This window comes from Geotrypetes seraphini, chromosome 10 (genome assembly GCF_902459505.1).
Source record: "Geotrypetes seraphini chromosome 10, aGeoSer1.1, whole genome shotgun sequence".
In the NCBI taxonomy this organism is placed as follows: domain Eukaryota; kingdom Metazoa; phylum Chordata; class Amphibia; order Gymnophiona; family Dermophiidae; genus Geotrypetes; species Geotrypetes seraphini.
Genome location: NC_047093.1, coordinates 77,593,535 through 77,621,442, shown reverse-complemented (window position 1 = coordinate 77,621,442; position 27,908 = coordinate 77,593,535). Strand labels below are relative to the sequence as shown.

The 27,908-nt window shown below is 42.6% G+C and overlaps 1 protein-coding gene across 4 annotated transcripts in view; it reads right to left on the bottom strand.

The window, feature by feature from the left end:
- Positions 1-27,908, bottom strand: part of DENND1A (DENN domain containing 1A) — a 994,598-nt gene that overhangs the window by 560,467 nt on the left and 406,223 nt on the right. For all 4 annotated transcript variants that reach the window (XM_033960659.1, XM_033960660.1, XM_033960661.1 and 1 more), the window contains one exon: positions 20,353-20,463. In XM_033960659.1, the coding sequence (XP_033816550.1) occupies positions 20,353-20,463 (111 nt within the window). The remainder of the gene's footprint in view (positions 1-20,352; positions 20,464-27,908) is intronic.

The following is a 27,908-nucleotide window of genomic DNA, read 5'->3' as shown; positions in this document are numbered from 1 at the left end:
GTCCTTTTCAAGATTATAAATGAGCATACAAGAGAGGTATTTTTGTGAGTTTATAGATTAATCTCTCTGGTCCTATATATATATATATTTTTTTTATTTACGAACCCTACAATTTACCCTTCTCCATTGAGAATATTGACCATTTACCCCTAATCACTGTTTTCTGTCTTTCAACCAGTTCTTAATCCATAATAGGACCAATTATATCAGGATATTATAACACACTGAATGTAGAACCATTGTTTAAATTAGATAGCAGTTGCCATTGCCAAACCACCACCACCACTTCAAGGAAAATTTGTAAAAATAAATAAATAAATAAAAAGCTGAAATGATGTCTTTTTATATTGAGTTTCATATAAATATCCCCAAGAGGATAATTCTAAAAAAGTTTTTGCATAAAAAGCCAGTTTAACATGCAGGAAAGGGCATTTATTAAATTGCACAAATGCATAAACTTAGAAAGTATATGAATAGTTTTGAACAATCTTTGTGCATGTGTTCCTGGGGGATAATCTGGGCACAGCAAAGGCAGAGTTGTGATGTACACAAATATTTTATAAAATACACATGTAGAGTTCATTTACACATAAACACTGGCTTTAGAGCAGTTGTAATATGTACATTGGTATTTGTCTATTAATGGAGTTAATTCTGAGAGCTTATTTTATAAAAGTATACGAGTACCTATATTGCATTTACAGAACAGGTGTAAACAGGCACTTTTTGGACTTATGTAGGTGTCCTATTATGAAGTATGTCCTTAAAAGGTAAAAAAGTTTCAGCCATCTACAAAGAGAAATAACGAAGATGCAATAAAACAGCAGAGACTTCCACTAGAGTCAAGTGGTACCATTTTGAAGCTAGAAGCCAACATAGCAGCAAAAACAGGAGATTGCAGCTGCCTAACTACTAACCCAGTGTCTTTCAAACTTTTTTAGCTCCAGCACACTAAAAGAAGCCAATGTTTTCTTGCAGTGCACTAAGGGCTCCGTTTACTAAGGTACGCTAGCGGTTTTAGCGTGCGTGCTAAACGCTAACGCCTCCATAGATATTGCATTGGTATTTCTTGTTTAGCGCGTGGTTTGCACACGCTAAATCTTGAGCGCGTGCTAAAAACGCTAGTGCACCTTAGTAAAAGGAGCCCTAAATCGAGCAAATGTTTTTCAGGGCACATTATAATTGAAATTATAAAATTGCAAAACCAACAAAAAAATTAAATTTGAGAGTTATTTGTTTAAAGTTCTTTAAGCTATGTATGGGTAATTGTAACAGTGGTGAAACTAAAGTAGATAGAATAGAATTGCTAATCAATGCGATGATGTGCTTGTTTTTGAATGTAAATTAACTCAAAACGCAGCTCAATAGTCAACATGCAAACACACATTTCATCATCCACTATCTGCAGTAGTTCTCTCTATTATTTTTTTAAATTTAATTTCTGGCAGAGCTGAAAATCCAAGTTTGCAAACAAGATCCAAATGATAAAGCCTTAATTGCTTTGTTGCTCAAGTTAGGATAATTACTGTATAAAAAATAAAACTAAAATTACTTGCTGTTAGTTTTCAAGAACAAATCACTTCAAAGAATGATACTTGTCTGGCGGTTGTATCCTTACACACACAGACCCTCATAATATTGACTCTTGCGTATGTGACGTACATGTCATCTATTCTAGTGTATACTTATGAAGGGAATTTAAAGTAAAATTTTGGAATCTCTCGTGGCACACCCTGAATCTCTTTGGGGCACACCACTGTACCATGGCACACAGTTTGAGAGACATTGTACTAACCATAAGGGAAACTGGGGTTTCGTGGAGGATCATGATGGGTGAGAGAATTTGGATATCAGGGTTGTCAAAAATTGTGACTGAGAGAGCATTTGCAACATCAACTCCTTCAAAAGCATCAGGCTACACATTCACAAACCTTTTCTTGCACTCTATATTAAAAAAGCTCAACATACTTTTTAAGTCAGTCTGATCAGGTCTGATGAAAAAAAATAAATCTATAAAGAAAACATCATACCAAATAATGAGATGTGTTATCCATCAAACTGTTCTGAAAATTATTTATTCTAAGCTGATTTTTAAACTACTGAAGCATGTTATTCTCAAAATCCTAATATCAAAAATAAACCCAATTCTGTTTCTTTGTATTATGGTTTGCTATCTATTAGATATACATATTTAATAAGTAGCATGGCACTTAGGGCTCCTTTTACTAAGGTGCGCTAGCGTTTTTAGCGCACGCAGGAAATTGCCACGTGCTACGCTTCTAGAACTAATGCCAGCTCAATGCTGGCGGGTGTTAAGGTCTAGTGCGCACGGCAATATAGCGCGCGCTACTCTGCGCGTTAAAGCCTTAGCGCACTTTAGTAAAAGGAGCCCTTACTGTACCACTTTCTCTTTCATACACTCTTCATAGCTTAGTTTATCAAAGTGTTAAAATGTTTCAGGCATTTCAGGTGAAAAATTTAAACACAAATAGCAAAAGAATGGCTTTTTAACATCATACAGAATCATACAAAACAAAATCTTAAGATTCTGTTGGTTTGGTAAGCTTCCAGTTACAAGGTCCTGGCGTCTGCTGAGCACAGTTTGAAATAAAATAATGCAGCTTGTTCCTACTGCTGGCACATGCAGAGTTGAGTGCACATACATGGAATCACTGGCACTGAACCAATATTTCAAGTATTGCCTTAAATTGTGATGCCAAACACTATATATTCTATATATCACATTTCTATTTTAATTGTATATATGCACAAATCAGAAGTAAACGCACATCAGGTATAAATCCCTGCTTTTATGTAAGTAGAAATATAAAAAATGGCAGGACACATATAATAGCTTTTTTTTTTTTTTTAAGGATCAAATTGGTTTAAGATCAAAAAAATTAAATCAATAAGTGCTGCATTTGCAGTAAATTTTAAGGATTTATTTAGATATTTGGACAATATGTAGTTTACCTTAAGTTACAAGTAAAAAAACATCTGATTAAGAACTTCATGTTAAGGATTACAACTGATATTTAAAACAAATCTGAACACAATTTTCCTCATAGAGCAGAAAGTTGAAAGTATTTTTCAATCTAATTATCCTGGAGTTCTATGCTTGTGAATATTTTTAATTAAGGCTGAAGATTATCACATTAATAATGTGATAAATGAACTAAATATTTAACATTCATTAAAAAATTTAATCACGATTAACTGATCTCCTGCTCCTGTACTGGATCCGCTGATTTTCTGGGTCTGTGGCTGTGGGGCTGAAAGTGGCTGTGTCAGCGTCAGAGTGTAAGTACCGTACTGCCAATGGCTCTTTCTGACCCAGAAACAGGAAGTTACATCAAGTTCTGATCTAACTTCATGTTTCTCTGATCAGACAGAGCCAGCAGCAGCATATATATGCTGACAGACGCCACATCCAATTTCAGACCTGAAGAAACAGCAAGTCGAGCAGGAGACCAGGTAGTCATGCTAATTGCTTGACTCAAGGGGGCAAGGAGGTAGAGAGTAGAGAGTTGCGCGGGGACAGAAATCCCACCCATCCCCGCCAGGATCCTCTCCATCCCCACCCATCCCCACCCGTCCCCGTCAGAATCCTCTCCGTCCCCACCCATCCCCGCAAGGAATTACCTCCATCCCCGCCTGTCCCCATAAAAAGCAGCAATTATTCTGACAGGATCATCAATTCCACAGTTTCTTTTGTGCTTGCGCTGCTGTTTTCCTTGTGGAATCTCTTTGGTGGAACCCTTTTTTTGTTTTCTGTTCATGTAATTAACTTATAAACCCCCTCTTTTACTAAGGCTGACGTGTTCATTATAGTATATGGACGAACCCTGCTTCCAAAGCCTTCCATCCCCGTGGGAGTCCCGTTGGCTAGAGGGGGGTCCTGCACGATCCCCGTGGGACCTGCGGGATTCCCGTGATCCCCGTTCCCGTGCAGACCTCTAGAAGACAGCTGCTGCATCAGTGGGGGTGCAAGAAGGGAGAGAGAGAAGCAAGGAGGGAGACAGGTGCTGCATGGGGAACAAGGAGGTAGGGAGGCAAGTGCTGCATAGGGGACATAGAGTGGGAAATAAGCACTGGAAACAGGGAGGCAAGGAGCAAGAGAGGTTCTGTATTGGGGAGAGGCATGGAGAGCAGTGCTGCATCAGGGGATGACGAGCAAGAAGGAAGAGAAGTAGTGCATGGGGGACATGGAGAAGGAAAGAGGTGCTGCATCAAAGAGGGCAAGGAGAGAGAGAAGCTAAAATAGAATCCTTCAGAAAGTGGAAGAAGGATCTGACTGAAAATAATTGTAAACAGCACAAGGAATGACAAGTCAAGTGCTAGGCACTAATAAGGAAGATGAAGAGAGATCTTGAAAAAAAGATTGCTTTGGAAGCAAAAACATACAGTAAAAACTTTTTTAGTTATATTAAAAGCAAGAAGAAGTCACAAGAGGCTTTTCAGAATCATCCCAGAGATCTGGGTCCCGCACCGGTGGTAACCGACCCCGAGAATCAGGAGTTGAGGACTCAATATTTCTGGTCTTCTGACCGACATCGCGTCAGGGGAGGTATGGGAAGAAGAACGATGTTGAACTGCCTCCGACATCAACCCCGGGCCCGGCAGCACCGAAACAACCCTTTGCTGAGGCAGAACAACCATAGATGCCAGTTCTGCAAAGGTTGGTACCGAGGAGACAAGCTCAGACCGCACCAGAACCAAAAAGGCCAGCGTCGGCATCCAAGAGTCAGAGAGAACCGATGCCGTAAGAGTCAATGCCGATACCAAAGGCTCAGACCAGACCGGCACCGGAGGAGCCGATGTCAGCAAGGCAGGGAGTATATGTTGTAACTGCTCCCTTAACTGGACTTGCAGTATGGCTGCAATTTTGTCATCCAGAGACTGCACCAGTACCGCTTGCTTTTTCGCCGGTACCTTTGGTGCCGCTCTGCGCTCTGGAGGCCGACGATGAGTCACTCACTCAATGGGAGCTGAGTGTTTCTTGAGGCGCCTTGAGGACTTGGCTCACTGCTGAAGCGACCTGAGGGCCTGAAGGGTAGGGGAAGGCTTCTTAGCCGGCTTACCTGCTGGCTGCGATACTGAGGAAGATTCTTGCGGTGTCGACTTATGCGACGCCAATTTCGGCATGAACGCCAACGTCAGAGCTGGTGTCAAAACACCCTCCATACCGGAGCTGAACAATAACCGCTGCTGAACCTGATGGTTTTTGAGAATCCACTTCTGAAGAGAAGAACAACGGGTGCAGGAATCAGCCCTGTGGTCTGGACTCAAACACTGGAGGCACCAGCGATGCAGATTCGTAAGGGATATAGGGCGAGCACACCATTGGCACTTTTTGAAACCCGATTGTGGACGGGACATGAATGGAAATACGGCCACAGCAAAATCGAAGGTCAAGGCTTGAATCGTGGCAACAGGCCCTGCCGGGCCGCGGCTGGAAAAAATGAAAAAAACACAAGGTTTTTTTTTTTGTTTTTTTTAAAGAATAGACAAATAAAATAAAAATGAAAAGAGAGAAAAAAATCAAGAAAAAACGCCATGCATGCGGAAAGACAATGAAGAAAAATTCAACAGCCATTGAAACGCGACTTCTTAGCGCCGTGGAAACTAAGAAACTGAGGGACCATGCATCTATGTCGGGCAAGAAGGCACTCGTGCATGCGCAATGCAGGCTAACCAGAACTTTCAAAATTCTTAAGAGTGCAATTTACTCTAAAATGTCCGTACCGGGGCTCCGTCGGTGCCATCACCCATCAGTGAGAATATCTTCCTGCATGTCCTGGGATAAAGATTGTTACACCTGTGCCACCAAAAGAGCATCCCGGGCAGTCAGGTAGTGACACGTTTCTCCAATCTGGCATGGTCCCCCTGGAACTAGGGAAGCCTCTCAGGATTTTTACCTCTAGGCAATAGCCTAGAATTGCTCTTTTAAAGGTCTTGCAAAGAATACCCTTTAGTCAGAATGGTCTTAATGAAAAATATATACTTTATTTGGCCACTTGCCTCAAAATCATAGTCCATCACATGTTTCAATGTGAGCACAGAAATATAACCAAAAATAAAAGGTTCCGCAAAACAAACTTTAATTCTATTGCAAGCTCTGGACTTTAGTAGACAAATTATATACAGTCCTGTTCACCAGTTAAGGTTAGGCATACTTTATGCAAGGAAAAAAAAATAAAATCCTATAGTTTAAATGCTTCACTGTTTTTACAGCAGCTGAAATAAGCAGCTCCCTATTCCTGAGCTGCAGGATGGGAGTTTATGGCAGTGATTATAGACCTGTGTAAATAAGCCCCTGTTGTATTATCAATCCAATTGTGTCACACATAGTCTTTACTAATATCACACCAAAGGCGGATAACAGATACAATCAATATTATATATTATATTCTCAATTGTGAGGACCTTCTGACTGCAGCCTGGCACCATGTCACCGGTTGCTTAAGTCTTCGTCAGTCCAGCCTTTATTAAAGTATTTTTAAAAAGTATTTTTCTGTCTTTTTGATTTATGATTTATAATTTTTCCATGCTTTTAATATCAACTAGAAGAAAGTCACTTAGCTTAATAGTGATCTGTCACTATTAAGCTAAGTGAGCTGTCACTAAGCTAAGTGATCACTAAGCTATGTGATCTGTCACTATTAAGCTAAGTGACGTTCTTCTGGTTGATATTAAAAGCATGGAAAAATTATAAATTATAAATCAAAAAGACAGAAAAATACTTTTAAAAAATACTTTTAATAAAGGCTGGACTGATGAAGAGTTAAGCAACCAGTGGCATGGTGTCCGACTACAGTCAGAAGGTCCATACAATTGAAAGTGATTATAGACCAGCACTACTGGGCTGCTGGCGCAGGTAACCATGAGAATGAGACAGAACAACTTACACTTCTGTGCAGCAAGTTCTTTAGTAAGGCACACAGACAGTTTTGTAGCATTTAGGCAGGGTACAGCAAACACTGTTTCTACAAGAAGAACTCAATCCAAAACTAAGCTGGTGTTTAACAGAGGAAACATAGCAGTTTTACACTCAGAGATTTTCAATACATTTCTGAGAAGCATGCAGGCTAAATGCAATTAACAGGTTGCTATAGTAACCACTAACAGCTGGTGTTCTCACACAAGATCTGTGCACAGTGAATCAGAGCACCAAACAGGCTGATTTTCCTGCCCAGCGTTTGGCTCAATTTAATCACTGTTTTATACAGTGAAGGATACTGTCCCTTTGCTTAAAGCACAGAGGAAAAAATGGAGAAAAACTTTACAGTCCAAAAATTACCCTCTCTGGTATCCCACACAGTCTGCTTACCAGAGGAAAAAAAAAAACAGCCATGGAAAACATCCAAAAGACTCACGTTTGTTTCAAGCCACTTCCATTTGTTCTGGCCGAATCTCAGCTGCAGCACTGTTTGTTGTCTTCCACGATCATTGCCTCATCCGGCTCTGAGGAAAAGAATCTTGAAGGTAGGTTTCTTTCAACTTGCTCCTTTCCCATTTCTCAATCAGGGCTGCCTGCCTGGGATAAACTCAGTCCTGTCCTGAGCTTCCTGTCTCTCCTCCCGTCCTGTCCTCTCCTGCACTCTGCTGAGCCTCACTTTAAGCTGAGGAAGAAAACCACACCCTCTTGGCTTCAGTGGGGGGAAGGGCTTTCCTTCCTCAGCCTGGGATGTTTTTCTGAGGGAAAACTGTCTGTCTGCCTTACAGGAACTGGATAATAGAAGGGCAGGGATTTCCTGCTTTTCTTTGGCATTGCCTTAGGTAAGGCAAACCTTTCCTGTTCTGTCTCAGTTTCATCCTCACTACTGATGGGGTAGTCAGCTAAATTACTGTCATTGGACCTGGTCTGCCCTTCTGCACTGGGATTTATATGTTTTCCTACATTTCCCTGTGATAAACCTCGAGACTGCAGTAGGTTTGTCACAAGATGAACCCGTTAATACTTCATACCTCATACCCAGTACCTCATCGTGTCTCATACAAAATTGCACTATTATAATTTAAGATCTGTCAGACAGACCTTCCTACTTTCTTAGATAGACTGTTGATACCACATGCACTTTCCAGATCCTTACGTTCGACTGATCAAAATCTCTACTCTGTACCCTCCTTAAAGATCATCAGCACCATATATTTTCTGTCATCACACCACAGTTATGGAACTCACTCCCAGACTATATTAGAGAAGAATCTATATTAGACAAGTTTAAGAGTTCCTTGAAAACCTTTCTTTATAAAGATGCCTTCGAAAATTAAAAACTTCATGTACAGTACAGATAATTTTACCATTAGAATATCTTTTCATTATTTTATTTTGAAAAATGACCTATTACTTTTTTCTTCCCCAACCTATTATGTTACCTTTTAATGTCGCCGTTCTCTAAAATTATTGTAGTTCTACCCCCTTCTCATTTTGTTTCTGTGTGTTTGTCTTTAGAATTTGTCCTTGTCAGTATAATTATGAGTTTTTGATACCCTTTATTTTAATACATATAATTCACTTTGAAATATTATTATAAACGATAGTATCAAATTTTAAATAAACTTGAAACTTGTATATTTGGATTTTCAATAGGCATTTTCTGAGGAAAATAGAAAGTAATGGGATAGGAAGTAATATCCTATTATGAATTAAGAACTACTAGAAAGACAGAAAACAGAGTAGCTTTAAGTGGTCAATATTCTCAATGGAGAAGAGTAAATAGTAGGGTTCAAATATAACTGTCATGAACCCCACAGCTTACATTCAGGACATTAAAACTATCAAAAATAGCTGTGTGTATATACTGGAGAACTGAAAGTGAACTAAAGGAGAACTGAAAGCAGAATTAATCAGAGGAAAAGCCTCAGAACCCTGTTAGGGATTAGGAAAAACCTCCCCTAGCAGGAGAGGGTAAATCACTTCATCGACATAATAACCTCTGACCACAAAGTTGTGCAATGTCCTGCTGTGGCTAATCATTCACAATCTCAATGAGTTCAACAAATCATCATGCAGTCCATTATGTTTCAAAAGTCTGTTATGTATAAGAAAACATCTTTAAAGATGTGTGGTACAGGATGCACCAGGAAGGGGAAGGCCTACCATTTTGAAAAGTCAGGCCTGCCTCCTGATGGTCTTCTAAAAAAGGTATTAGGAGGGTTCAAAGGGAGGAGACGGCCTACTAGACTACCAAGCTTGTGTGGTGGGGGACTGAGACTGTTGGGGGGGGGAAGCTTGCTGCTGGGGGGGAAGGGGGGATGATCCGCTAGTCCACCAGATTTTTGTGGTGGGGGATATCAGGGAGGGGGAAGCTTGCTGTAGGGGGGAAGTTATAGGCACAGCTCTTCTGTATGTGCTGTGCACAAACAGGTGCAACCAATAGGAAGAAGTCTGTAGCAGGAGGGAGTTAAGGAATCTTCCGCATTAAGTGAGGAGAGCATCAGTGGGGGGAGGCAATGGTGAGGGGGGCACTAGACTACCAAGCTTTTATTGGGCTACATTTATAAGAAATCAGGGCTGGTGGCAGGTCTGAGCTGCTTAATTTTCCTGTCAGTGCCTGAGCCAATTAGCACTCAGGTACTGACAAGAAAGTAAGGATATAGCAGCTCAGATTCTACTGGTAAATATCGGCCCCGATTCCTTATAAATGGAGGGGCATTTCTTTTTAAGAATCACCCAGAGACCTATATAGATTGAATTACAGTAATCTAATTGTGCTAGAATAGCTTACACCAATACCACAAAATGTTGCTGGTGAACAGATGTCTAACTTTCCTTAACATTCGTAAGCTTGAAAAACATTTCTTTGACAGGTGATTAACCTGACATTGAAATGATAAAGAAGAGTCCACTATTATGTTCAAATATATTTTATTGAGCTCAATAAGAAAAACAGAAAAAAGCAGAACTCTACATGAAAATTCAATTTTCAAAGATTCTCCTTATGAATTTGTTGTTTCTTTCTTCTCCTTCACTTTTTGCACTATAGTATGCCCTGTGAATTTACGGTTCGCGAATTGTGGACTCACTCTCACGGTATTTTCTGACTGCCTCTTCCGGGAACTAAAGTCAGGCTACATCAATCAGTAGCTGCTTTGACTTGCCAGAGAGAAGGTTTCTGGGTCAGCCACGTGCAGCGTGAAAAGAACCGCTGGCGTGTCCTTGCAACGTGCCACTGAAGGCAGGAAGGAACAGCAATAGTGATATTCATTGTTGGTGCCCACATACCTAACTGGACAAGCTGGACCACACAAAAACCCCAATACTAACTTTGTCTGGTTAGGTATGGGAGAATGGAATTGAATATTGACTGTACACAAATAATTTCTAGGTGTTGCCATAGACCCAGATATTCAATGCCAGTCCTAGGACATGGCCTGGCATTAAATATACTGGTTTCTTTTAACCTGCAGCAGTTACTGATTAAAAAAAAACAACCACACCAGCTGAATATTGAAACACTAAATATATAAAACATCCACAGGTCAAAATGGGCACACCAATATTTATTAAATTAAATATCACAGCACACATTCATATGCTGGAATACAAGTATAAGTGCATATGTTCACCATCTTAGAAACAAAAATTTATTTCTTGAATCTTATACACAGCCTAACCTAAAATCCCTTACTAGTTTTGCTTTTGGAGGTGAGGAAAAAGCACCAACTACTGGAGGATAAAGAGTACAATCTCCCCTAATCCTTCCAGTGGAGTATGGCTCAATAAGAGCATTTTTCCGCAATCTAGATGTCTGGGAAGCAGGTGTAAATCCAGGTGTCATAGTAACATAATAACATAGTAAATGACAGCAGATAAAGACCTGAACGGTCCATCCAGTCTGCCCATAAGTTATACTCATTAAAAAATGCATGATTAAATTAACTTGTCTCTTTCTTTGACATTTCTGGGCCATAGACTGTAAAGTCTTTATTGTTCTAGGTTCCAAATGCTGAATTTGCCATCCAAGCTCACTCCAGCCTATCCAATTATCACGGAGTTCCCATTGATGCCCATCCCAGCACATCCTACAACAAATCACCATATATTTCATATATACAGTTCAAATTCCTATTGCTGACCTACAAGTGTGTTCATTCTGCTGCCCCTCAATATCTCTCCTCTCTTCTCTCTCCTGATACACCTCCCAGAGAACTCCATTCATAGATAAGCCGCTTTAGCTTTACCCTTCTCCTCCACTGCCAATTCTAGACTTTGTTCCTTTCATCTAGCTGCCCCCTATGCCTGGAATAAATTACCTGAGTTTGTTCGTCAAGCCCCTTCCCTTGTTTAAATGTAGACTGAAAACCCACCTTCTTGATATAGCCTTCAATCTTTAACCCTACTCCTCTGCCCTCCAACCCAACCAGCTGATTAACCGTTCCCCGTAACAGTATCTATAACATCCTGTTTGTCTGTCTTGGCTGTTTAGATTGTAAGCTCTTTTGAGCAGGGATCGTTTTCTTCTTTGTGACTCTGGACAGCACTGCGTACATCTGGAAGCGCTATAGAAATAATAGTAGTAGTAGCAGCAGTATATGGGACACAGACTGTGTAAGTCTGTCCAATAGCAGCCTTAGTTTTTTAATTTACATCCTTTGTTTTCTAATTAGAGATCCTCTATTTTTATCCCATGATTTTTTAAATTCCACCACCATTTTCCTCTCCACCACTTCCCTCAGAAGGGTATTCTAGGCATCTACCACCCTCTCCGTGAAGAAGAATTTCCTAATATTGCGGCTAACTCTTTCTCGTTGTAACCCCAAATTATGCCCTATAGTTTTACCATTTTTTCTTCTCTGGAAAAGATTTGGTTCTATATTAAAACCCATCAAGTATTTAAATGTCTGTATCATATCTCCCCTGTCTCTTCTCTCCTAGACAGTATACATATTTAGGTCTTCCAGTTTCTTCTCATATTTCTTTTTGTTCAAATCCCTTACCATTTTTGTCACCTTCCTGTGGACAGCTTCAAGTCTTTTTATATCCTTCACCAGATAAGGCCTCCAAAACTGAACATAATATTCTAAGTGTGGCCTCACCAATGGTCTATACAGGGGCATCAACAGCTCCCTTCTTCTGCTGGTTACTCCTCTTTCTATACAGCCCAGCATCCTTCTGCTGTTTTTTTAAATGAAAGCTAAAATGAAATGTAGCAAACTACTCAAGGTAAGTTGCATCAAAAAGCCTTGGAGCTTCCCAGGTGTCACATAATATTAAAAAAAAACAAAAAAAACTCAACTAACCTGTTTTTCATAGGAACTAATATTTTACTCATAATTTGCACATTTCAAGTTTTCATAGTAGAAATTAAAATAGATTTTGAGAACTGGTCTAGATACTAAATTTTAAATACATTTTATTATTATTGACTGATTTGGCTCAAAACCTTTACCCATGGCCCTTTACAAAGTGAGTCGGGGACTCTGGCAAACTTTCTGGTGCTGTAGTGTGTGAGTGAAAGGGCATGTGGAGGAAGGCTCGGCTGCACAAAGTGCCGCATTTCCTGTCTCACCACTGGCGGCAGAAGCGCGAGAAAAGTGGCAGCGTCACCATTACGAAAGAGGGAGGGAGAAGTCTTCAAGAACGCAAAGGCAGACATCTCTTACCCAGCAGCAGCAGCTTGACCTCACGGGCCACCTTCTTGCAATCCTCACACAGGCTCCAGTCAATCATCTTGTTCCTCACATAAGCCACCTTGTCCTTGGCGCTCAGTGTGCAGCCCATGACTGCAGGATTTATCTCAGGCGCTTCGCCTATCTTGCAGCTTTTTATTTATTGCCGAAAAAAAATTTATTGACAAAAAAATTTGGCGGCGGCCCATAGTTTGCTCATGTCTGTGCTAGACCATTCTTCTAACATTTGCAGATCCTTTTTCATGTTTTCCACTGCCTCCGGGGTGTCCATTCTGTTACAAATCTTGGTATCATCCGCAAAAAGACTAACCTTACCTTCTAACCCTTCAGCAATGTCACTCACAAACATATTGAACAGAATCGATCCCAGCACCGATCCTTGAGGCACTCCATTACTCACCTGTCCCTCCTCTGTGAATTCCATTTACCGCTATCCTCTGGCATCTGTATGTCAACCAGTTTCTAATCCAGTTCACCACTTTAGGCCCTAACTTCAGCCCATGGAGTTTATTTAAGAGCCTCCTATGTGGAATCGTGTCAAAGGCTTTGCTGAAATCTAAGTAAATTACATCTAGCGCATGTCCTTAATCCAATTCTCTGGTCACCCAGTCAAAGAATTCAATCAGATTTGTTTGGCATGATTTTTCTTTAGTAAGCCCATGTTGTCTCGGATCTTGTAATCCATCAGATTCTAAGACTTTCACTATCTTTTCCTTCAGCAACGTTTCCATCCAGTCCCATATCTTTGTCTATCTTCAATTTTTCAAGTAGTTCTTAAACACTTTCTTCTGTGAATGGTGCGGTATCCACTCCATTCTTAGGTGTAACTTTGCTGACCAACTGCGTTCCTTCTCCATGTTTTTCTTCCATGAACACCGAACAGAAGTACCGTATTTTTTGCTCTATAAGTCGCACTTTTTCCACCCCCCCCCAAAAAAAGGGGGTGGAAGTAAGAGTGCATCTTAAGGAGCGAATGTTAAAAAAAAAAACTCCGTACCTCTTTTTTGGCATCCTGGCGGTCCAGCGTGCTTTCTGCGCTCCTGCCTCGGTTCCCCTGCTCTCTTCCGGCAGCGTCAGTGGCACAGCGGTGCATGAGGCAGGCGCACGCTTTTTGCATGCCCACAAGGATAGTGAAATTCTCACAGGATCAGAACTGACAGGCAGCCATTCGAAGTGCAGGAAGGGACAAAGCAGGCACGCAAAAAGATCACGCCTGCCTTATGCACCGCTGTGCCGCTGACGCTGCTGGAAGAGAGCAGGGGAACCAAGGCAGGAGCATGAAAAATGCGCTAGACCGCAGGGATGCCAAAAAAAGGTACCGGGGGGGGGGGGGGGTGTGCCTGCCTGCCTGCCTGTGCCTTTGGGCTGGCTAGCTGGCTTGGGACTGGCTGGGTGGCCGTGTTGACTGGAGGCTGGCTGGCTTGGGGAGGGTTGGCTAGTTGGCTGGCTGCCTTGGGGCTGGCTGGCTGGCTTGGAGTGGGTTGGCTGGTTGCCTTGTGGTTGGCTTGGGGCTGGCTGGCTGGCCGGGTTGACTGGGGGCTGGCTGGCTTGGCTAGTTGTCTGGCTGCCTTGGGACTGGCTGGCTTGGGGTGGGTTGGCTGGTTGCCTTGTGACTGGCTTGGGGCTGGCTGGCTGGCCGGGTTGACTGGGTGCTGGCTAGCTGGGTGGGCTGGCTGGCTGCTACTAGACGTGCCTACCATTTGACATGCCCACCACTAGACGTGCCCTGTAACCTGTCCCAGCCTACTACTAGACCACCAGAGGGGGGACAGTGTACAGGGCACAATATTTGGTTCAGAATATTTTTTTCTTCGTTTTTCCTCCTCTACAGGTGGAGCAAAAATTAGAGGGTTGGTTTTTTTTTGTTTGTTTTTTTTTAGCACATTTGCTTTTTCCTCATCACTCTCCACATAGAGGTTCATACCTTCTTCCATTTTTTGTCTTCCTCCTTTCACTAATATACCTGAAAAATATGTTTGTCTCCCTTTCTTATATTTACAGCCATTTGCTCTTCTGTTTCTGTTTTCGCCAGACATATCTCTCTCTCGACTTCTTTCAGTTTTATCTGATATTCCTTTCTGTACTCCTCTTCTTTTTTTTTTTAATTATTATTGTACTCCTCTTCTTGATGGTTTTTTTTTTTTTTTTATATTGCATGAACGCCAATTATTTTGCTTTTATTTTTTCCCACCACTAGTTTGGAGAACCATATTGGTTTCCTTTTGCTCTTGTTTTTATTTATTTTCTTCACATAAAGGTCGGTAGCTCTATTTATTGCACCTTTCAATTTGGTCACTGCTTTCCACTTCCCTTATGTCTTCCCATCCAATCAGCTCTTTCTTCAGGTACTCTCCCAAGCTACTAAAGTCTGTACGTTTGAAATCTAGGACATTGAGTGTTCTGTGGCTATCCTCTTCTTTTGCTGTTATATCGAACCAAACTGTGTGATGATCACTACTTCCCAGGTGGGCCCCCACTCGAACATTAGAGACACTTTTACCATTTGTGAATACCAGATCCAGTATCGCTTTTTACCTCGTGGGATCCATCACCATTTGTCTGAGCAGAGCCCCTTGAAAGGCATCCACGATCTCCCTATTTCTTTCCAGTTCTGCAGACGGAACTTTCCAGTCCGCATCCAGCAGGTTGAAATCAACCAGCAACAACACCTCCCCTTTCTTTCCCAACTTTTGTATATCCGTAATCAAATCATCATAAATTTGCTGCGATTGAGTTGACATGCATTTCTTTTCTGAAATGGAAAATACACGTTCAATTTTTCAATCTGCCCTAGTCCTGCCTAAATCATACTCATACCAAATCCTCTTACCAGATGCATATTTTTCAGTTTTAGAAATGTTATGTACCGACTTTCCAAAATCAGGTTTTTGACATTTATGTAATGCACATGCCTAATGCTGATTAATGCTGGGTTTCTAAAATAAGCACCTTAATACACTTCCAGGAAAACTTTGAATAGGGGTATGAGATGATATTTTAAATACATGATCTCCAGACAAAAAGAATCACATATTTTGACATGGTGAGAACAATTTTTGAAAACTATTTACACAAGTAAAAAGGAAGTTTAAAGATTGCCCAATCGTATGTATGGGTTAAAGTGGAATAAGGCACATACAGTACTTTTACCTGCATTCTTCAGAAACATTCCCAAGGACAGTGTTAGGATAGATATTGCTATAGCATGCATAGTTGTATATTTTCTAAAACTATATATGTTGGTTTAGTCATTAAAAGTACTCACTGAAAAGGGAGATGCTAAGGGAGAAATTCTATAAGAGGCGCCTAACTTAAGCTCATTTTACATAGCTGGGTTAGAGGTTTCTACCGCAGACTGGCAAAGTAAATACTCTGACTTTCATAGGAATTCTATGAGCATCAGAACATTTACCTTAGTGGCCTGCAGTAGAAACCTCCAACGTGGTTTCGTACAAACCAGCAATAATTAGTAAATTGGTTTCAATTATGAGCTTTAAAAAGCTCATAATTGAAAAAAAATTTGATTGGGCGATAGGTTTCTATCTTCTTAGGCACAATTCTACAAAAGATAGGCGCCTACCGCATGGCGCCTAGTGGCACCTAACTACAAAGTAGGAATGTTTAGGGGAAGAGAAAGACTTAGGCACTGCTAGACATGATTCTCTAAACAATTTAGGAGCCTACAATATAGGCCATTAAAACCACAAATGTCTTAATCTTAACTTGTCTCTACCCATCTTATTTTTCATACATATTATCTCTTTTGTGCCATTCCAAATATCTTCTTACAACTGGGTGACCCTTTAAGAGGCCTTTGGCAACATCCCACTACACCCAAGTCCAGATTTGAATTGTTTCTTGCCTCCTTGTTTGTTCAAGTAGAACATGGCAACTTGATTATCTGTGTGATTCTGGAGGCAATCTTGGAAAATACAAAGGGTGTTGCAGACTGATCGGATCTCTAGGAGATTGATGTTTAGAGTTTTCTTGTGAGGAGTTCAGACGTCTGGAGTTGTTGAGGTAGGCTGTTGAGGTAGGCTCCCCAGCTGAACACGGAAGCATCCATTGTAAGTAGCTTCTGGTGCAGTCAGGATTGGAAGAGAAGGCCCCTGATAATATTGGCTGGATGCATCTACCACTGAAGGGAATGAAAAAGTTCTGAGGTCAACTGTATTGCTTAGGAAAGAACCCCAGTGGCTTGAGCTCACTGGGTGGACAGGGTCCATTGAAGCACTGAGATGTAGTTGTGCAAATGGAGTTAACATGAACTGTGGATGTCATGTGCTGCCTTGGACGATGGGTTTTCCTCAGAATTTATTAACATGCTCCATCTGACTTATTTTGCCAAGAAAAAGGCACCTTCAGCACCTCCTCTGGCATCCTCGCTGGCAACAGGGGTTCCCCCCTTCCCAGGATGTGGTCTAGTTTCCCCGAATTGTCCAGAAATGTTTTGTCGGTTGATGACATGGACAACCAGGATGACCTGACCATACCTCTACTTATGCAGACAGGCTGATATGTTGTTAGTGATCTGTAACCTGCAATTAAAATCATCCGTAACACCTGAAGATTGGAGGGTGGCCAATGTTACAATGATTTTTATAAAGGGTTCCAGGGGATATCCAGGGAATTACAGACCGGTAAGCCTGACCTCAGTGCTGGGCAAAATAGTGGAAGCAATTATAAAAAATAAAATTGTGGAACATGTAGACAAGAATGATTTAATGAGACTGAGTCAGCATGGGTTGAGCCGATGGAGGTCTTGCCTCACCAAGTTGCTTGACTTCTTTGAAGGTATGAATAAACATGTGGATAAATGTGAGCTGCTTGATGTAGTTTATCTAGATTTCCAGAAAGCTTTTGATAAAGTTCCTCATGAGAGGCTCCTGAGAAAATTAGAGAATCATGGGATAGGAGTCAATGTTGAATTGTGGATTAAGAATTGGTTATTGGACAGAAAACATAGGGTAGGGTTAAATGGCCATTTTTCTCAATGGAAGAGTGTAAATAGTGGTGTGCTGCAGGGATCTGTACTGGGACCGGTGCTATTTAACTTATTTATAAATGATCTGGAACAATGAAAAGTGATTAAATTTGCAGATGACATTAAACTGCATGTAGAGTGAAAAACTGCAGGAAGACTTTAGGAAATTGGAAGACTGGGCATCCAAATTGCACATGCAATTGAATGTAGACAAATGCAAAGTGATGCACATTAGGAAGAATAATCCAAATCATAGTTACCGGATGCTAGGGTCCACCTTGGGGGTTAGCGCTCAGGAAAAAGATCTGGGTGTCATCGTGGACAATATGCCGAAACCTTCCACCCAATGTGTGGTGGTGGCCAAGAAAGCCAACAAGATGCTAGGAATTATTAGAAAAGGGATGGTAAAGAAGACTAAAAATATTATAATTCTTTTGTATCGCTCAATGGTGCGACCTCACTTTGAGTATTACATTCAGTTCTGGTCTCCTTATCTCAAAAAAGATATAGCGACACTAGAAAAGTTAAAAGAAGAGTGACCAAGATGATAAAGAGAATGGAACTCCTCTCGTATTAGGAAAGACTAAATAGGTTAGAGCTCTTCAGCCTATAAAAGAGATGGCTGAGAGGAGATATGATTGATGTCTACAAAATCCTGCGTGGTGTAGAATGGGTACAAGTGGATTTTTACTGCATCAAGATTTATAAAGACTAGGAAACACTCAATGAAGTTACAAAGTAATATATATTTTTTTTATTATTATTTATTTATTCATTCAATTTTTCAAATATTTAAACAAGCACATCAATACTTGAGTACAGAAATGAATAAACCTAACACCACTTAGAGCAGTAATATAAGAAGAAATAATAACACATTTAGTCCACAAAACTAGAAATTAAGATCCAAGTATTGGAATAATAATGTAAAGGAATACATATCAATTATAAGAACAGCCCAGGAGACAATGATAGAAAACCCTCAACAGGCTGGACTTTAAAATGTGGAAAGAGCTATCAGACCACTCACCACCCCCCCCAGCCCTTCCTTGGCCAAGATAAATTCCAACAATTGCTTTGGTTTGAAAAATAAAAAGTTTTTATTCCCTTGTAGTGAAACACAGCATTTTGCCGGAAATTTCAATATAAAGAATGTGCCCAGTGCCAAAGCCCTAGGTTTGTAAAGCAGGAATTATTTTCTCCTCTTCTGTGTCACTTGAGCAATCTGTAGAAAGATCCGAATTGTCAAACCAAAGAACTTATCATTCATGTGTCTGAAGTAAAGTCTAAAAACTAACCCCCTCGTCTATTAAACTGTGCTAGCAGTTTGTAGCGCAGAGAGCTGCACTGAATGGCCCGCGTTGCTCCCAACGCTTATAGGAACTCTATGAGTGTCAGAAGCAGCATGGGCCATTCAGCGCGGCTCACCGCACTAAAAACTGCTTGCGCAGTTTAATAGAAGAGGACCTAAATCTGTGTCATGCTCCAAGGCAAATGTCACCAAGAGAATAATCCTTTCCGTGACTAATTCCAGGGAATTCTCCAAAAAATCTGTTAAATTCATTCCTCCCTTCTCCATTTCTCCCATTTCAACAGGAGTTGAACTATCCTGCTTCTTCCCTGGAGATATATACTGAGCCCCGGTAATAGATGGCTCCTGGGTAAGCTGGTTGGCCACACTCTCTGCAGGGTTTCTTCCAGGTTGGACAGGACTTCGCCCCTGAATCAGGCTAAGGGAAACCCAATCATCACTGAGGTTTGCCGAACTCGGCATTCCTCCCAGAGTCGGGAGTGGCTCCCTCAACTGGCGGCTAAACCCTCTATCCAGCGGCGTCTGCACCAAAGTTTTGGAGGTCCCCGTCACCGGAGGAGTCGGCCAGGTTGCTTCCTTCCTCTTCCTCATTTCGGGTATCATTCTGTACCTGGTCCCACAGCGCCGTAATATTTTTAAAGCCAATAGGAGGAAATATTTTTTCACTGAAAGAATAGTTAAGCTCTGGAATGTGTTGCTAGAGGATGTGGTTAATGTAGCTGGTTTTAAAAAAAGGTTTGGACAAGTTGCTAGAGAAAAAGTCAATAGTCTGCTGTTGAGCCAGTCATGAGGGAAGCCACTGCTTGCCCTGGATTGGAAGCATGGAATGTTGCTACTATTTGGGGTTTTGCCAGGTACTTGTGACTTGGATTGGCTTCTGTGAAGATGGGATACTGGGCTGGATGGACCGTAGGTCTGACCCAGTAAGGTTATTCTTATGTTCTTATCATTTATAGAATCTGGTCTTTTATCTCTATTGGATTTTATACTTTGCTATACCTTGGATGTGTGTGTGGGTGCGGTGGGGGGACAGGCTGGAACTTACCTTTCTCTTTTTTTGGCTTTGAGTAATATTCATAATGGCTTGGATTAACATATTGTTGTTGACTTATTATCTTATTAATGTGAACATTCAATAAACAACTTAACAGCAAAGGGTAAGGTCTGAGTTAAAAACTGAGGACAGCTTGAACTTTTATCTACGAATGAGTATCTGCATAATACACAGGGTACGCTAATGCCTGGACACTCAACTCATCCATGGACATAACACCATTTGGACCTGGAATTCAATAATTAAATCTCCCTTGAAACTGTATGATTTTTGCTTTACGTGATTAAAAAAAAGAAACAAAAGAGACAAGTTAAGTTTGTGAGATTATAATTATTTATGCATATAAGGCATATACAAATTACTTACAGTGCTTAGTTTACTACAAAAGATCAGGATGCGGCGCTCATACAGCATGCTGGCATACAGATGTAACATGTTGTTGACATCAACAGCTACAAAATATTCTGTCAGATTTCTCTAAGAGATAAAAAAAAAAAAGCATATGTAAATACAAATAAGAAAAGAAAAGTTTGTTACTGTTCTTCTCAAGAACATCTCAAAAATCTAGATCCCTGGGGGTAAAATTCTCAGAATAAGAATCATATAAGTTGTTTTATGGATAAAACTGCAGGTCACAAAATCCACAGGACAGCTAAATGTAGCTAAATGTAAAAAAGTACTTTTATCCACTCTATGCAATGGATTTAACATATACCAATGACACTATGAGCTCTATTGATAGTCAAAAGAGCCATTTACTTTTTCAGGAACACTTTAGCTTTACAGTTCTTTCCTCTTTATAATTCTCAAAAAGTCATTCTCAGAATGATAGGAGCACCTTTAACCATAAGTTCCACATTTACATAGTAACATAGTAGATGACGGCAGATAAAGACCCGAATGGTCCATCCAGTCTGCCCAACCTGATTCAATTTAAATTTTTTTAATTTTTTCTTCTTAGATATTTCTTAGCTATTTAAAAAAGTTTCTATTCTCTTGCTGGATAAATGTAATGCTTCTAAAACAACTCAGGGTTTCAGCTACAAAAAACAAAAATAATAATTGCATGTTTACAGAAGAAAATGCTTAATTCTGTATTGCAAATTCTAAATCCATTAGTGTCCATTTTAAAATGTTAAGTGAACTGCTGTATATAAATCTCTTTTTTTTTTCACAGTCATAAATCGACATAGAACTCGACCTTAAGTAAGGGCTTCCAACTCGCCCCCCCCAAAAAAAAAAAACCAAAAAAACAGATCTGTTCTGGGAGATCCCAGCCAATCAGATTTTCAGGATATCCACAATGATTGTTTATGAGATAGTTTTGCATATGGCTTTTCCGCTGCAAGCAAGTCTCTCTCTTGACTATTCATTATGGATATCTTCATTATCGAAGTGGCTGATAGTCCTCCAGGACAGGTTTGGGAATCACTGCACTAGACAGAAATTGGGGATAACTTTGCAAAGATCTGAATGTTGTTTGCTTTTTAAAAGAAGCTAGTAAAGAAACTGTTATCTACAATAATTTGCAACAGAAGAGAGGGACTCCAAAACATAGAAAACAAAGTTGAGCAACAAAAGCACAATGGGCCTCCATGAATGGGTTGACAGCCAATGAAGAACTGACATGGCCCATGTTTTGGTGGAATGCCTACATCAGGGGTTGTCAGTGTTAGTAGTACAACTTTGATAGTATCTGTTCTTTCAGTATAAGTATGTAAGTAAAAGCAATGTAGTCCCCTCTTTCAAAATGGGGAAAATCCATTGCCAAGGCTCAAGAGAGTAAAGTAAATTGACTGTCACTTTACACTCTTGACCTTAAGTGTTTTTTCCTCATATTGGGAGGAAAGGCTACATTACTCTTACTTTTATACATGGTGATACCATCTGCTGCTGATACTGGAAGAAAAAGAGATTATGTACTGTGCTTACCCTGTTAAGCTCTTTTCCAGTAGATGGGTGAGACATTCTAAACAAGGTTATTTCCCCATACTCGCATGCTCTGCAGAAAAAAATCCACTCTGGATTTTTCACTGCCTCTGTAGTACTTCACTGATTGGTTTAGCGCCCTCTACAGTCAATACCCAAGCACTGATAGGCACCCATCAATGTGAAGCAGAGGCACCTGTAATAACAGGCTAAACAAAGTGTTCTGCTGAAAGTAAGACAACAGTACCATTAACTGCCAACACAGGCTCCAAAGGAGTGCAGCACAACTTCCGAAGAAAAGGAACATATAAATAAATTCTTCCCAGCCCTCAATGGCTGAGAGGACTTCAAGGATCAGCTTGGAGAAGCATACACAGACAAACTGTAAACAGGCGCAGATAAGTTAGGGCGGAGAGTCTACAATGACACACTTATCTACTGGAAAAGAGCTTACCAGGGTAAGCACATAATCTCTTTCCAGTGCAATAGGTGAGACATTCTAGACCAGTGTTTTTCAACCTTTTTACACCTATGGACCGGCAGAAATAAAAGAATTATTCCGTGGACCGGCGGTTGAAGAACATGGGGCTAGTCGTGGGCCAGACCCCGCCCATCTCTACCCAATGTCCACCGCAGACCCCCGCCCTCATAATAGTACTAATTGTACCTTGCACATCCCTTGCCTCATCTGGAAGCCTTCCCTCTGACGTTGCAACGTCAGAGAGAAGGCTTCCGGTTCAGGCGCAGGATGCCCGTAGGAGCCACTGCCCGTGGCTTTGTGCACTAAATCAGTTAGGAAGAGGGAGCTGGCTCGAAGATAACACCGCATCGATCGCACCTTGGACTGGTGGTTGAAGAACACTGTTTTGGGCCTGATGCACGTGCTGGCCCTGTGGACCGGCAGGAAATTTCTGTGGACCGGTCCATGGACCGGTGGTTGAAGAACACTGTTCTAGAAACAGGGACGTACAAAAGCAATCCCCCCCAAACAACCAGAGTGGGCTTGCTGCATTGACCCTTAAGACCGAGGGCCCAAAGGACAAGTCCTGCCTTGCAGCAACATCCACTCTCCAAAACTTGGAAATGTGGAGAGTAAAGACCATGTTGCTGCCCCGCAAATCTCCTCAGGAGGAACAGATCCAGCTTCAGACCATGAAGAAGCCACACTCCTGGTAGAAAGCACCTTGTCGGAAACAGGGGATTGTTTTCTAGAAAGAATGTAGGCTGACGAAATGACCATATAGATCCATCTAGATATCTTGACCCTAGAAGCAGGAGCACCCCGATTAATCGACAAACAGATGACCAGAGAAGCAAAATTTATGAGTGACCTCCCATCCACACAAGAGACCCCTGCGCATGTCCAGAGGCTACAACAGGTGGTCCGGAGTCGAGGAACCTGTCGGCAGAAAGACAGGCAAACACACTGCCCACTCAACATGAAAAGCCAAAATAACGGCCTAGGCCAGGGGTGTCCAACCTGTGGCCTGAGGGCCGCATGCGGCCCTGTGAAGTATTTTGTGTGGCCCCGGTTAAGGGCGATGCAGTGTTTTCCTCTGCTGCACCCAGGTGTTTACCGTCTTGCTGGCTCCCCTCTTCTGCCTTGTTGCAGTGTTTGTGCGGCCTCAGAAACACTTTTTTCAGCCAATGCAGCCCAGGGAAGCCAAAAGGTTGGACATCCCTGGCTTAGACCATCAAATCCAACCAGGAAGCTTCTGAAAGAAGGCTAAAAGGGAGCCTATATACAGTGAGACAGCATCAGGCTAAGGTCCGAGGCAGGGAGAATGGACAACCAGTCGTCTGACACGACGAACCCCCTGCAAGAATTGAGCAACATCAGGAGGAGCCTCCATAGAGGATCAACTGTCCTAAGATCCAAGTAAGAGAACCCGGCTACCGGGATCTGCAGAAAATCCACTGTTAGGCCAGCATCTTTCCAGCAGGAAGAAAGGCGAGCATCAGCGAGATCAGAGCTGAACACGGATCCACCTGGTCTTGGCCGCATCAACACTGGAAGGCCTTCCACGCCATAGTGTGCGCCAACCCCATGAACAACTTCTTAGATTTTAGAAGAGCCTCAACAATAAGGGCAAAACATCTCATATGCCCAAAGGTCGCGTGCTCAAGAGCCATACCGGGAGAGCAAAAAGCCCTGGAACTGGCATGGTAACCAGACCCTGCGTGAAAAGGTCAAAGAAGTGCTCAGCCCAAAGGCTGCGACCCACACACCTGCGTGATCAAGCTGAAGCCACCAGCATAATGCGGCCAGGATGAACTAAGATCCTCTGAAGGATACGGCCAACCAATGGCCTAGGAGAAAAAACAGACAGGAGAAACGCCTGCTGCCAGAACTGCACTAGCACGTCGAATCCTCCGCTTCTGGGCTCGGATCTTTGATGGAAGAAGTTAAGCACCTTCCTGTATCATGAAGTGCCCATGAGATCAATGTGGTAACTCCCCCAGCGCTCCACAATCATCTGAAATTCCTGTGGCAACAGTAGCCCAGATCCAGAGACCGTCCGCTGAATAATTCTGCTTGCACTTTGTCCACTCTTGTCATATGCGCTGCTGTCAGCACCAGGGAAGATGCTCCACCCAAGAAAAAGTAGGCAGAATTCCTGAGCCAGAGGAGTGCTCTTGGTCCCTCTCTGGTGACTGACATAGGCTACTGCCTCCACTTCTTTGGAAAAGACCTTGACAGCTCGGTCCTCTGGAGTCTTCTGTAACCTCTGAGTCTTCTGAGCCAAACAAATGGCCTTGAACTCCACTGGGCAAATGGACCACTTTCTCTGCGAGAATGTCCAATGATTGCAATGATGTCCTCAGCCCCGAAGGCTTGCATCTGCCATCACCACGATTCAGGAGACAAGGAAGAGTGGTACGCCCCTGCAAAGGGATTGTGGGCAAATCCACCAGTCCATGCTTGCTCGAACCTCGAGAGGCCATAGCAGATAAATCTGCAAGGCATCTTTGTGTGGCGCCCAGTGAGAGAGAAAGTCAATGCTGAAAAGGACGCATGTGCGCTCTCGCCTAAGAAACCACATCTAATGGGGCAACCAGGGAGCCTAGAACTTGAAGATAATCCCATGCCAAAGAAGCCGGCCACTCTATAAAGCGCCAAAATCAGAGCACACAGATTCTGTGAGTCTTGGGCAGGTAGACACGGCCTGCAGCCATAACAAAGAGGACTCTCAAGTATGCCAATGACTGTGCTGGCTGCAGAAGACTCTTTCTGAGGATGACAATCTAGCCCAAGTCCTCCAGCACCTGAAGCACCTGCTCCACTGTGAGATGTCCCTCGGGCTACGAGGGAGCTCTGATCAACCAGTCATCTAGATAAGGGTGACCTTACAGACCCATCTTCCTCAGGTAAACTGCCACCACCACCTTGATGAAGGTCCAAGGCACTGTCACTAGTCCAAAGAGCAAGGTCAACTACTGGCAATGCTGCTCCAGAACATTAAACCACAGAAGCTTGCGGTGGGCCGGAAATATGGAAATGTGTAAGCATGCCTCTGTAAGATCCAGGGAGGCCAGAAATTCCGCTGGAGCCACTGTTGCAATGACCAACCATACAGTCTCCATTCAGAAGTGAGGCATGTTTAGAGACACATTCACATGCTGAAAATCCAGAAGAGGCCTCCAATCTTTGAGCCGTTTTTCAGCACGATAATGTATACAAATATCTGCCTGAGCCCAAGAGGTCACATGACCCCGGCTCTATAGCTTGAATATCCAGCAAGCACTGAATAGTAGCCTGAGCACCTTGTCCAGTCGTCCAGAGGGAAAATCCATGAACCAATCTGACAGAGGTTGGGCATATTCTGCCTTGTATCTGACTGAATAATGTCCCAGACCCACTGGTCTGCTCAAATGTGCATCAAGGTAGGCAGAAACTCTGAGAGCTGGCTCCCTATCCACAGAGGGGCATTTGGCGTCTTGACATCATTGCGTCTTTCTGTCAGGGTGTGCTGGAAGTTTGGGAACCCCTGTAGCTCGCATGCCGACCGCGGGAGCTCTGAGAAAATCTCTGCAACATGGAATGTGCATACTGTCTGGAGCATCTAAAGCTACGAAAATTAGAATGCCCAGAACACCTGGAGGATCTGGGTCTACTATAAGGCAGGGTCTATGGGTGACGGTCCATTACCAAATCCAGGAGGACCTCCAGGCCTTTGCCAGACAATAACTGCCCCTTAAAAGACAGCCACGCTAAAGTTGCCTTATAAGTGGAAACAGCAGCCCACTGCCTGACCCAGAGCATTCGGCGAGCCAAAATGGAGTACACTGACACTTTTGCCAGCACTTTTAAAAGGTCATATAAGGCATACGCTATATAATGTGACCCAGCCATGCACAGTTGAGGATGAGGCTCCCTCATATCAGTATCTAGCATGAGAGAGACAGGCGTGTGCGACAAAAGATGTCACCACTGCAGCTTTGATGCCCAAATTGGCCGTTTCAAAAAGTTTCCTGAGGACCTCATCCACACGGCAGTCCTATATAGCTGTCAACACAACACTTCCTGCACTGGGAACAGAGGTGCGCCGTTTCACTTATGTCACCAAGGAATCCACCTTGGGCTGTCCCAAAAGCTGCTGACATTTCTACATCAAGGGATACAAGCAGGACATAGCCTTAGCATTCTACAAGGTACCTTTTTGGAGAGTCAAACTGCTCAGAGACCATAAACATAAATCTGGATGCCAGGGAAAGGTCGCAGATTGCGAGCGCCCACTGCAAAGCTAGGGAGAAGAAGAAGTGGATGGAGCCAGATGAATGGCTAAGCTCAATTCCTGCAAAGATGCAGCAGAAAGAACAGGCAGAGTCGCAAACTTGATAAAGCGCAGGACAGGATCCGGAGCCCCCAAAGGATCTGTGGATCCAGCACACAAGACCGGATTCCCAATCCGGGAAGGGCTGCACTGTCAAACAAGGATCATCCAGATCCCCCAAATCACGAGCAGGCAGATCAGGATCAGGCAGAGGCAAGAACATGCCCGAAGGCACCACGCCACCCAAAAACACCCTAGGAAGGAAAGGCAACTGTTCAGAAGAACACGTTTGTTTGTTTTTTTTGGGGGGGGGTTTACTCTGAGTATCTGGCTCCTGGGGATAGAGTCATCCTTAGATGACTTAAATACACGTGCTTAGGCTGCAGAAAGTTCGCAGCCAGACTGACCAAAGAACCAGCTGTGCTAAGACCCGAAACCAATGGAGGCTAGCTGAGCATCTGATCACCTACTGCTGTGGGGGGAAAGCTAAGCTAGTTGCTAAAGTCCCACACCCCACACCACGTGGTACAAGGACGCTCTAAAAGTGCTATATTTGCACAATCCTGGCATGAAATCACATGAGGAGACCCTAAGGACTCTATCCCAGCAGTTTTCCAGGCAAAATTTTAAGTTTTGAAGAAGCAGAGAGAAGAAAAAAAGATTGTTAAAAATCCAAGATGGCTGCCAGCATCATATTTGCGCCACAAATGCAAATATTTCTCACACTTCCCAAAGTCCAAAAACAGTGATGTTAGGATTTTTCAGGAGGGGGAACACGAGGGAACATACAGAAACTCATAAAACTCCACTTTTTAAAATTTCCTCAACGTCTCCTTGTACTCACTGTGACCTGAGACACTGGACTCCATCTGCTCAAAGCTCTTTTTCAGTAGCTGTGGAAGAATTCACTACCACAATGCTGGGATGTTCTCACAAAGCTGATCTTTGAGCTACCAGTCAGACTCCACTGTCTGTCTATGCCTCCATCCCAGTGAACAACCGGATGTGCCCCAGGATGGGCGAATGTGCGAAAACGCAGCCAGCACACTGCAGAACTGAGCCCCCTTAGCATGCCTATAGCCTACGCTTGACCCCTGCTTAACAGAAGGTGAGACTACTTCAGGGACGGCCCTTAGCTCCAAGGAAAACTATGCAGACTGGCTAACAGGTACCCAAAAGGGATCGGCCTGTCATCTACAGACCGAAGTCTGTGAATTC